This window comes from Alligator mississippiensis, chromosome 8 (assembly GCF_030867095.1).
Source record: "Alligator mississippiensis isolate rAllMis1 chromosome 8, rAllMis1, whole genome shotgun sequence".
Classification (NCBI taxonomy): domain Eukaryota; kingdom Metazoa; phylum Chordata; order Crocodylia; family Alligatoridae; genus Alligator; species Alligator mississippiensis.
In genome coordinates this window covers 23,283,075-23,295,495 of record NC_081831.1, presented here as the reverse complement: position 1 = coordinate 23,295,495, position 12,421 = coordinate 23,283,075, and the positions used below count along the sequence as shown (strand labels likewise).

The following is a 12,421-nucleotide window of genomic DNA, read 5'->3' as shown; positions in this document are numbered from 1 at the left end:
CTACACACACACACACACACACACACACACACACACACACACACACACACACATTCATGCATGCGAGCTCACCTTCAGTTCATTTCTGGTCTTTCCCTCCCACATGTGAGCTCTCCTTTACTGCATGTCTGGTCCCCTCACGCAAACATATGCACATGTACTCTCTTGGTCCCCAAGCCAACACACACACACACACACACACACACACACACACACACACACACGCATGATCTTCTTCACCATAGTTCTGGTCCCCCCCACACACACACATGCTGTCCTTTACAGCACTTCTGTTCCCCCTCACACGTGTGCATCGTCCTTCACCACACTTCTGGTCCCCCCCCCACACACACACACACCCACGTGTCCACTCTTCTTCACTGCACTTCTGGTCCCTCCTACACACACACACACACATACATATGCTCTTCTTCACCAGTTTCACTCTCTCTCCCCCAACACACGCACCCCACATGCTTTCCACACATGTGTTCTCTCCACCATGCCAACACACCGACAGCCCCGGCCTACCCACTCCCATACAAACTTGCACACTGCTTGCCATGGGTGAACTGCCTCCCTTCACAGATACCTTGCCCACACACACACACACACACACACATACTTCTGCCACATGTGTCACCCTAGGCACTTGTGTGCACATGCATGCACATGCACACACACACACACACACACACACACACACACACACACACACAGAAAATCCCTGCACTTAGTAACAAACATGCTCCCAATCTCTCCCAGTAAGGGGCCCTGGGCAGAAGCCCTGGCTTGGGGGGATCCCAGTTTCTCCCAGGAAGGGGCACTGGGCAGAAGCACTGGTTCCCAGTCTCTCCCAGTAAAAAGGGCACTGGGCAGAAGTGCTAGTTTGGGCACTGAGGTACCCCACCCATGAGCATCCTCCACTCCCGACTCACTGCTCTCACATCCCGCCAGAACCCACAGCTGGCTGAACTTTCCTTATCTCATTCCACAACACTCTTGCCTTCCTCCCCGATAAGGCCTCGCAAAGGCCAGGCCATAGCTTGCTGCAGAGAGATAACCCCACTGGAGCGGGGGCAAACAGCCGATGAAACCCAAGCTTCCACCTTGGCCCAGAGATCAGTCTTCTGGAGAGGAGGGGGGTCCAGGTCCTTCCATGAGGAGAATTATTCATGCCCATCATCATAAGAGCCTGGAGGCTGGGGCTGCTGCAGAGATTGGGTGTGTGTGTTTGGTTGGGGGGAGGGGAGTAGCATCAGGTGTGGGCAAGCTCTCCCCCCCCCCCCCCCAAACTAGTGCTTCTTCCCAGTGCCCTTCGCTGGGAGAGACTGGGAACCAGCACTTCTGACCAGTGTCCCTCACTAGGATAGACTGTGGGTGACAGGTTTGGGGAAAGATGAGGGACAGGGCAGTGGGATGGGAGTATTTGGGGGCTGCTGGGACTCTGTAGGCTCTGCAGGGATCAGAGGCAGCTGCTAGTTCTTCAAACATTGCTGGCTTTAACTTCCTGGAGACAGACTGGACACATGAACATAGGAAGGACCAGAATGGGGCAGACCCATGGTCCATTTAGCCCAGTATCCTGTCTCCGACAGTGGCAGTGATGGATGCTATAGACAGAGAGCATTGAACTGGGGATGTCCAGAGTGATCCATCCTCTAGTCAATACCCTCCCATCATCTGCCATTTATTAGGATAGGAACACCAGAAGAAACATCTCCAACTGTTCTGTTCAACAGACGCTAATAAATCTATCAGCCATGAATGGGGCAGATGCAGGGTGGTGCAATCATCGAATTCTAGAGTCATGGGGCTGAAAAGGACCTCCAGAGATTGCATCCAGTCAAACCCCCTGCCTGAGGGAGGATCAGCCCTGTCCAAACCATCCTAGACAAATCCATTGTTTAACCTCTGAGCAAACCTACCATCAACCCTCACACAACATTGCACCTGAACCTCCACAGGGAAAGCCAAGGAATCATGGTGGCCAACGTCCTGCTTCGGCAAAAGCTGTTAATACACATTCAAGAGACCCCAGGCAGAGACTGTGCCCCACTACAGAGGAAGGCACCTCCCTGCACCAGCCTGTACCAATCTACCCAGGGTGGGAAATTCCTTCCTGACCCCAATGTGGCATTGGTCTGAGCCTGAATGGAGGGGCAAGACCCTCTAGCCAGGAGTCTCTAGGTTGAGTCCCAGCAGGAGCACTGGCACAGCCCAGTCACCTTCTCCAGCCTGGGCTGCAGCCAACACTCAATGCCTCCAAGAGAAACTTAAAAATACCCTGACATCAGTAGCAGGAAGCAGGGGGGCAGGAAGGTAGAATTCCCTCCCAGCCAGCCCCACACGGCAAATCAACAAAGCCCAGAATTATTTTTTTTTTAATTAAAATATATTAGGTATATGTATATACACACATCCTCTGTCATAGACTTCCACTGCACCTTTTCTTTTCCAAACCACCTTAATAAGCCCATGCACCTGGTACAATAACCACACCTGTTCCCCTGCGCCCCCCGCACACCTACCCTCTGCCCTTCCCTAACCCAAACACAGTCTCTTAGTCCCAGCCCTGATTTGGGATTTCCCTTCTCAGTTCATTCATAGTCCTTGTTGCTGTTGATGTCACTGTTACTTCCACTGCTGCTGATCCTGTTGTCCTCCTCGCTATCTTCAGGTCCAGTTGTGTCATTGTCCTCTTCATTCTCCCTGTCCTCTGCCCTTCTCGGGGGGGCTTTGAACAGCCTGTGCCACATGTCCCTTTTCCAGACAGAGTTGGCTGTGTCCTCTCCCACCATTTTCCAGTAATAGGGCTGGAGTTCACTCAGAAACATTTTAACATAGTCTGTTTGCTCAAGCTTAATGTGACTGTACATCAGGAGGTTCCTGCATTGCCACAGGGCACTCCTGATGCAGGACTCAAACAGGTCGAAGCAGGTTATCTGGGACCCCTGATGTTTAGTCAGGTATCCATATAGCGCCACATCCCTTGTCATCAGCATGACTCCTGTCACTTCCTCCAGGAGCCGGTTTACCTTTTTCCACAGAGCCAAAAAAGGTGGTCCATGGTCTCATTCACACCTTGGCAGCTTTCCCTGGGACAGCTGGGTCTAAACTCTTGTCTCACTCTGTGCCTCCATGCCTTCATTGGGAGTACACTGTGAGCTATGAGCCAGTCCAACAAAGCCCAGAAGCCTGGAAAACCCCCATAGTAAAACACTGGCATGGCTAGGCCTAGATCATCCCTGACCAGTGGCTGTCCAGCCTCTCCTAAACCCTCTAATAATGGAGAGAGTACAGCTTCCCTGGGAATCTACTCCACAGACCTCCTGCTCTAGCCATGAAGAAGCTTTTCCTAAGATCCACCCTAAGCCTACTTTGCTGCAACTTCAAGCTATTGATCCACATTCTCTTCTCTAGAGCCCCCTAACCTTTGATTCCTGCTCCCCACAAAGTTTAAAACCAACTGCCTGGCTGTGACAGCAGTAACATTCCTATTGAGACAGCAACGGGGGAATCCATTGACTTCAGGGCTCTTATTGTCTCCCTAGTTCCTGCTACACTCATCACTCCACAGGTGTTAATGACCCTCTCTCCTTTTTTTTAATGGTCTTCATGTTCCCCTAATGAAGACCCTTTCTTCTGAAGTTCTGCTCTCTGTTCATGGCTCCTGGTCATACACAGCTCCTATATCACAACCTTGAAGACTGTTTTCGTCACTTCTGATTGAGCTGTTATGACTTGGAGACCTTGAAGTCATAGACAGTTCTCTAAAAACCATCAACACGATGTGCAGCATCAACCAAAAGAGCCAATAAAATATTGGAGAGATGGAGTTTTACATGAGCTTTTGTTCCCTCTGCTATTTAACTCTACCCCAGAGGCCTGAGGAAGGGGACTGTGATCTCTGACCACTGGCTAATATCCACCTCACCCACGCAGTTGGGCCAATAAGAGAGATCAACTCCCCCCCAACCGTAAAATGTCAGGCATTGCTAAAAAGAGAACTGAAAACAGAGAACATCATTGTGGCATCATACAAATTCATGGGGCACCCACAACTCAAATCCCTGAGGGCAGCTTGGATCCCCACATCTCAGGGTAGGAGGTCAGAGAATTAGACAAAGTTGAGAGAAAGGCAACCACAATGATCAGGGGGCTGGAGCCATTGCCAAGCCAGGAGAGACTAAAAGGCTGAGTCTTTAGTTAGGAAAGGAGAAGGCCAATGATGGGGAAGTTGATAGAGGTCTATAAAGTCATGAAGGGCATGGACCAAGTGAACAGGGAGCTGGTATTCACCAAGTCCCAAGAAACTAGAATTAAGGTACACCACCGACGTGAGCAGGAGACTGGTTTAAAACTAAGAACAAGGGCTTCTTTTTTTCCTCTCCATGCAGCACATTGTTAACCTGAGAGACTTGTTAGCAGGTTCATAGGATCAAAGGAAAGTCAGGCTGGAATAGCAGATGGATCACTAGATACACCCGGTCCATTACTCTGTCACTCTAGTGTGCACAGGACACTCCAAGGAAGGAGCTGAGGTTTGGGAGCCAGGTGGAAAGGAAGCAGAATGTCACTGGCCAACTCAGAGCTGCATGGAACTGGGCCAGGGATCCTGACCTTTCCTGTGCTGTGAACTCTTGACAGCTCAGAAACCTTCCTGGCCATCTGCCCTGGGGAGATGGATCACATAGCTGAGTGGGGTCACCACTAAGCCACTGGGACCCTGCTGATGATGTCACACGACCGTGAGGTCACTAGGTGCCACATTCTCATGATGCCAGCATACAAGATCCCAAGAACCTGGCAGACTAGCAAATATGCCACACACATAATCACACGGCAGCAGCAATCACACTTGCAACCCCATTGACCTCACAGTGATGTCATAAAACATGCCTGGTGGCACATTCACCAATGTTTTCTACATGGCACTTTATAGGGGTGTAGGTTGTAGCCCTATTGGTCTAAGGATATAGGCAGACAAGGTTCTTTGGGTGAATCTGATATATTTTATTAGACCAACTTAAATAGTTGGAAAACAATTATTGAGCAAGCTTTTGGGTTCAAAAACCCTTCGTCAGGCTAAGGACCCTTAGCCTGATGAAGGGTTTTTGAACCCAAAAGCTTGCTCAATAATTGTTTTCCAACTATAAATTGGTCTAATAAAAGATATCAGATTCACCCAAAGAACCTTGCCTGCTTGGCGACTTTATGACATCACAGTTTCACAAAGTGTCATAAACACATGCTACCCAAGCTAGTAATGTAATAGGACACACAGTGACGTAGGGGGGCACAGGACCATCCAGCTACTAGGACCGGTGCGGGGGGCGGGAGGGGGGGAGAAGAAGGACAAGAGAGGAAGAGAAAGCTTTTGAGACTACAATTCCCAGAAGCCCACAAAGCCGGTGGAGCATGCGCACCTCCTCCCACACTGGGGCGAGGTTAATATGCCTCCCCCAGCCTCCTTCAGCTGACTGACAGTGCCCAAAGCCATTCTCAGCCCGCCAACTCCATGCTGGCCCAATCCACCTCCGTCTTTCCAAACCCCGCCCCCATCCACGAGACAGACGAAGGGCACGTCGACAGACGCGGCGAAGAGCCAATCGGCGCCCGCCCCACGCAAGCGACTGCTCGCGATCAGCACGGAGGGCGGGGCGGGCACTGAGTAGCGGGGCCTCGAGCCAATCGGCTCGGGGAACTCAGAGATAAGCAAGAGGAACCACCAATGGTGGCGCCCACCTTGGCCAATCGGCGCCTGGGGTGGTGAGGGCCTCCCTTTCTCCCCCTTCCTTCCAGCCCCGCCCGTAGCCGAGGTGGGTAGCAACAGTTGCCCCGGTGAGGGAACACGGAGGGCGCCATAGCCACGGTAGTCGTGGCGACCAGGAAACCCGGCAACAATAACAACAACCGCCCCGAGCGGCCCCCCCCCCGCGCCTCCACCTCCCCCCGCCCCGCCAGCGACTCCTCGGGACCCCGCCAGCACCCGCGGGCCGAGGCGCTCGACCCGACCCGCCGCGTCGGATCCTCCGCGGGGCTCCTGGCCCGGGCCACGGGAGGGACCAGTAAGGTGGGTCCTACTTTAGTTCTACCCCCAGATACAAAATGGCGGGGGTGCTGGGGGGAATGGGGCACTAAGAACCACCCTCACTAGGGGTGGGCGGGGGGGGAGGCGCCGCCCTCCCCCGACTGAGGGGCCAGGTGGCTGCCCCGGGATTAAAAAGGGCCCAGGCCCGGCGGGCGGGGCTTGCAGCGCTCCCTGGTGATTGGTGGGCGGACGGACCAATGGGAAGAGGCGGGGCCGTGGGGTCGGCCAATGATGGGAGGCTAAGGGAGCGGGGAGCAGTGTGAGGGAAAAGTGGGGAGTCTCTCCTCACTGAGAGGGGAGCCCTGCTTCTGGGCAAGGGAGGGGGTGTGATGTCACAGGGTGATGTCACTCCAGCCAGTGATGTCAGAGGGAAGGGGTACTGCCCAGGCAACTTGGCCCAGCTGTGATGTTACTGTGAGGTTTCCGGGGGGTAGTGTCCCTGAATCACACACACTGCTGAGGTAATGACAGTGTAATGGGGGGGGGATGAGACCTCCCCAGTTGCAATCCCTTGTGAGCTCAGGGGTTTAAGTGCCAGGTTCTTGCTAAACCACGCCCCCAGCTGTGATGTCACTGTGAGCAGAGGGGCCCAGGTGGGAGGCTGCTGTGATGTCATATGCAGTTGTGATGCCATTGTGAGCTCAGGGGCATTGGTGCAAGGTTCCTGTGAGACTGTAAGCCCAGCTGCAATGCCCTTGTGAGAGTCACTGCCCTGTCATGAACTCAGGAGCTCTTCTGTGATGTCATTACACTGGTATGATATCATTATGAGGTCACTGCACCCACCATGGTCCCTAATGAAAGGCCAGCACCACTGGGACACAGCCTGTTTATAGCCCTCTTCACCCCTGTGTCACGTGGAGGCCAGGGTCAAGCCCCAAGCCTGCCTCATCCCTTAGCCTCTCTGGCACCATCTCCATTCCCCCTTCCCGCCTGGCTCTTCCCTTCTGAGGACCCCCCCCCTTCAGGGACACAGCAAGATGCCCAAAGGGTCTCAAAGCCTAAGCACTTTACTTTACCCAGCACAAGAGATCCTACAGAATACCACATCCCCAGTGCCTTTCCTCTCCTCGCCATCCAGCTGCCATGTCAGGATCCATCTCGCCTACCCTTCTCCTCTGGCTTTTGCCCTTTCCCAGCCAGGGGACACCCTCTTCATTGGCTTCCTTTTATCAGGGCTGGTCCCTCAGTCAAACCTGCCCCCTTTGCTACAAAGGCACTGCCCTTTGGTTCCCCTCACCACCTGCACATGCTCCCTAAATCCCTCATGGGTCCCTCCAAGATCCCCACTCCTGTCTAGCTCCATGCTGTTACATACCTAGTTTGTGCTCTCGAAGCCTAGGCCCCTAAAGTGAAATCACCCAACACTGGTCCCTCCTCTCACAGCCAGTCTTTCCCATGTCTTTCCCTTGAGCTCGGTCCGGGGGGATACATGACACATCTCTGCCATCTTTATGGCATGCTGAGGCATTGGGTGAGACAGAGGTCCTATAACCAGGTACCAGTCATAATAGGGATGTTTTGATGTTGTGTGCTGTTTCAGCGCATCACCCTAGCATGCTGGGATGGTGGCTTCAGTGGTCTGTGTTGCCGCAGAATTATGCTCAAAGGGGCTTTTGTATCTGGGCAGTATTGAGCCATCTGGCCATGAGGCTGGGGCACATCAGGCTGTCACAGCTTGAAGTGTTGTCAAAGGGACTCCAAACTCCCTTAGCAGCGACGCAGCTGAATGTGTTTCCCAGGCCTTGGAGATGGCCCCCAGATCTCCAAGCACCCTCTGATGCTTGAAGCTTGACAGCAAAAGTAACGTTGCTCAGGGTTGGTTCAAAGTAGACCCCTTCTCCCTCCATTGAGGGCCCTCAGGGTAGGGGATGGAGCTGCAGCTCCCCCCCCAATTTTTCCTGGAATCCATGAGGAGGGTGCAGTGACCCTTTGACTGTTCTCAAGATGGTTTGCAAGTGAATAGCTGTCCGATGGGGCAGGCTGTGTCCCCTCCCAGCCCTTCTGGACCCCAGTGAGAAGGGGCGTGGTGCTGATGGGTTCCTCTGGTTGTGGATATTGGCTATGGGGCTTCTTAGTCAGCCCAGAGGCTTTTAATCCACCCTGCTCACATCATAGAGTCCAGCAGTGGGGCTGGAAGGGACCTCCAGAGGTCACTTCTAGTCCAACCCCCTGTCTGAGGCAGGATCAGCCCTATCCAAACCATCCTGCCCTCCTGTGTCTCCCTGACTTTGGGTGCCAGCGGGAACTGGGCCATTTTCAGCTGATCCCAATGTTTGAGATGGGAGAGGTCCCAGCCCAAGACATCATAGACATGGGCAGAGGGGCATGGTTGGCAGGCCTGCTCTGGGGAATGGGGTCCTGTGGCAGCCCGGGAAGGGAGTTTGGCTGCTGAGGCCTAGGATAGGCTGTTGGGATGCCTGGGTTCTGTTTTTAGCAGCACAAATTAACTTCCTGGTTGACTTCAGGGAAAGCATTTCCTGTCTGTGCCTCAGTGGTCTCCTTTGGGGAGGTGGGATCAGCCCTCCTTCCACATCCTGGACTCTGAAGAGCTTGGTTGACAGTTGGTTGCAAGGTGCCTGGGGCTGAGGAAATAAGTGCCAAGTAGAATTGCTTGTCCTTGTCCCTTGGATGTGGCTTGGTTCAGATAGAGGCATTGCAGCCATGTTCCCTCATCCCTTCTCTTGCCCTCCTGGGCTCAGCTCCCAGCCTGGCTGGTCAGCATCCTTTCCTTGCCTATGGATGTCTCCACACTGGCAGGCTGGTCTGGGGGTCCCTGCTGGTGCCTTCCCATGTGCAACAACCCCTTGCCAGGCCTGGGAGCACCTGGAGCTGGGGCCCTTGCCGATATGAAACAGGAGATCTAATCACGAGCCCAGGGCAGTAACAGTAACATGGGTACCAGGCCAAATTCCAGCTCAGGTGACTCCATTCTCCGATTCCCATCAGATACAGGGTCTTTCCTTCAATCTCAGCCTAAGCTACAGGCAGGCACATTCCGCATTCCCTTCCAGAGGAGGCTGCAGTAGTAGTCCTGCAGCATGTCTTGTAAACTGTGGCTTTCTGGAGGAGGGTCTGTAGCTATGTGGAACCACTCCCATGGTCTGGTCTCATGGAGGTGGGAGGCACTGGGCTGGGATCTCTCTTCCGAGCTGAGGCAGAGGCAGTTCCCCCTGCCCACCAGCCTTGAGGGAGCCCCTGGAGGGGAAGGGGAAGATGGGGGCCTCTATGGCTGTGGGGACCCCAAGAGGGACATCTCTGCCCCCATGCTGGGATCTTTGGGGCTTAGCAGACCCAAGTGGAAGCAGGAGGAAGATGGATGCACCTCGGAGGTCCCCCCCCCTTAGGACAATTGCCCCTAGAGCCAGCCCCACCAGAGCCAGCAGAACCATCCCCCCGCAGGTGGGGGTGGGAAGGCAACCCCTCTCCCCACCAGGCCTCTGTGTTTACTATGATGACTCATGGGAGGGACGAGGATCTAAAAACAGGCAGGTTTATTTCCAGGCTCAGTGACCAAGTACCCAAACACCCAGGGAATGCAAACTGTTCCCCAGCCTGGCAATCCCAGCCCTCGCAGCACCTGGCATGTGGGAAATGTCTGGCCGGTACATTAATTATAGCTGTTAATCATAGCGACCCCCTGGAGGTGAGGGGAGATCTCCCCTTCCAAACTGAACTCTATGCTCCCCCCCCCCCCCGGTCAGTATCAGCCCCATGGGACTGTGGGGAAACTGGGAGACAGGGGGGAATGGTGCTTTCAGGTGCAGAGAGCTAGGAATAAACTTTTTTTTTTTAAAGAAATTTTTTGTGTTCCAAGCCAAATCAAGTCCAAATCCATGAGTCAGTGCAGAACCATAAGTGACCCTTCACCCACAAACATCTTCCATCCCCAACAGGGGCTTCAGATATTTCTAAAGTCTTTTGGCAGGCAGTTTATGTGCAGGCCCAAGCCCAGAGGCTTGAGGTTCAGATGCCCCCAAGTTTCACCTGCCCTCAGCCATACGGTCACAGGAGCAAGCTAGGGAGGAGTCTCCCATTTCCATAAAGTGGGCTTTAAGCCCCAACACCTTGGTGGGTACTAAACCACACCAGAAGAAAAGTTATCCCTGGGAACACTTAAGGAAAATGGCCTTCATGGATCCAGATACATGGTGTTTCCCTCAAGAATAAACACTACTTGACCTCCAAGATTGCACCACCCTCCCTGAGCTGGGATTAGGTCCTGGCTCCACATTCAGGGCTCCCCACTCCAGGGCTCTGGTGAGGCCAGCTGTGGCCATACACTCCACAGGATTCATGCTTGTGTGCACATGTTTGCACACACGTGCATGTATACATGCCTCTTGGCCAGAAAGTGCAAGAGATTATGATCCCCTAGCCGGAGGGAGTGTGACAGTGACAGCTGCAGGGTCAGGGCTGGGCCAGACAAAACCTGGTGTCCCAAAGCCTCTGGGTGGCCCTGCCTCCCCTCTTCTCCCCACCAAGCTCCAGGAAGCAGCAGCCACCTGGGACAGCATGTGGCTCTGCCCATACCCCCTTGGAGACAGGACCCCACAGTTGGGTGCCCTCAGCCTGTCAAGAAGGTAGCCCTCTCTAAGCCCCCAAATCATGGTGCAAAGACTAATTAGCTCCTAGTGCCAGCCTTGCTGTGCAAGCTGGGGAAACTGAGGCACACAGGGCAGGAGTTTCAGTTTGCCCCATGGGGAAGGGTTCTGGGGCCCTGTCTTCCCCCTGCCACTGATTTACCTGCATGTCTATGGGAAGAGTTACATCTCTGCTCCATGCAGTTATATCCTGGAAGGCTCCTGATGCTCCACTAGCCGCAGTTTGGAGCTCCTTGGGTTGGCAATACGAGGAAGGGGTGCGGGTCACTGCAACCATGTCCTGCCCCCAGCCATGAACCTTTGCCATACCCTGGGCAACTCTCCCCCAGACCTGATGGATCAGCAGGAGGAACCAAGGCTAGAACTAAGGGTTCCAGCTGTACTCTGGCCCCTGTGAGCAGGCACCAGTCGAGTGAGCTTGTGGCCACTTACCGCCACAGCTGCTGGAATAGGACAGGTTGAGTCAGGGTCAGCAAGAAGTTTAGTGGGTCCATACTCTGCAGCAAAGAGCTGTGAGCAGAGTTCATGCAGCTCCAACTCCCCCTGGGCTTCAGCAGCCTCTGGAAGCCAGGCCTGTGGCATTTCACATCTGGGACCCAGAATCTGGCCCATTTAAAAAGTAGCTGCCTCTTGGCTCCCTGCTCCAGGACCTCACTATGGAGCCTGGAGCCTCTTTCCACTTCCTTGGGGCTGGCAGCAGGGCAGGGGGCAGATTGAGACCCTACAGTTCTTGCAGGACCTCTGGGCACTGTATCCCAATGAGTTTTTCTCGGCCTGTTCCTTTCCCAGACAGGTTTCCTTTGGGAAAGGGGCGGGGGGAAGATGAACGGGTACCTCCTGCTTCTCCATGCTGTAATTGACTGTAATTAGTTATTAACCGTGGGGTGTAATTAGGTTAGTGCTTAACGAATAGAGCAGCAGGGAACTGTTTCTATCTGGGGATTGCTTTACAATTGATTAATTGTTTTTTTTTTTTCTTTTCTCTCTTTGTTTTCTATTTTGTTTTTTCCTCTTTTTTTTCCCTTTTCCCTCCTCCACAAAAGGAAGCAGGAAAAAAAAGCCTTATTTATTATCGTTTTCCCCACTGTTGGCATGGCAACACAGGCGTACGTTACGGAATTACAGGCAGCCCAGCAACAGTCACAGCAGCAGCAACAGCCGGCAGCGGCCCCCGCCACGGCCCCGGCCCCAGCCACTGCCTCGGCGCCATACGTCGCTGACCTGCAAAGCACCCAGCCCCAGCCACCCGCCCAGAAGCAGTATGTGGCAGAAATCCAGACTGCCCCGCCACCTGCCCAGTCCACCGGTCAGCAGACCCCAGCACCGGCCCCTCAGCAGTACATTGTAGTCACCGTGTCTGGTAAGTATCTAGAGGGCGCATCAGGGTAGGATGGGGTTGCCCCTGAGGTCCTAAGTGGTACAACAGTGTTGTCCCCATGGGTTGTTCAGAGGGTAGAAAGCTAAGTGGGGGGTTGTTGGCGGTGTCTCAAGAACATCAGTGCCATGTTGGGCAGTGTCCAGGCTGCCTGTCTCCAACAGTAGGGGTAGGAGAGGGAGTGTGTGGACAGGGCCTATCTGGAGCATAGCCTTGATGGCACTGACATGGGGCTGTCAGAGGAGACCTCCCCCACTTTGTTCTGTTCAGTCACTCTCCCTGGATCCAGCCTTCTTCGGTCTGTCTTGTCCCTTCTTGAACCCCAGACATGCCCCATGTCTTGTTCCC

General features: G+C 53.9%; 1 protein-coding gene across 5 annotated transcripts in view; it reads left to right on the top strand.

Annotated features, from left to right (window-relative positions):
* Positions 1 to 5,997: 5,997 nt before the first annotated feature.
* RFX1 (regulatory factor X1) overlaps positions 5,998 to 12,421 on the top strand; it is a 31,511-nt gene continuing 25,087 nt past the window's right edge. For all 5 annotated transcript variants that reach the window (XM_059732308.1, XM_059732305.1, XM_059732307.1 and 2 more), the window contains exons 1-2: positions 5,998 to 6,076; positions 11,742 to 12,058. In XM_059732308.1, coding sequence (XP_059588291.1) covers positions 11,791 to 12,058 — 268 coding nt within the window. In that variant the 5' untranslated portion in view covers positions 5,998 to 6,076; positions 11,742 to 11,790. The remainder of the gene's footprint in view (positions 6,077 to 11,741; positions 12,059 to 12,421) is intronic.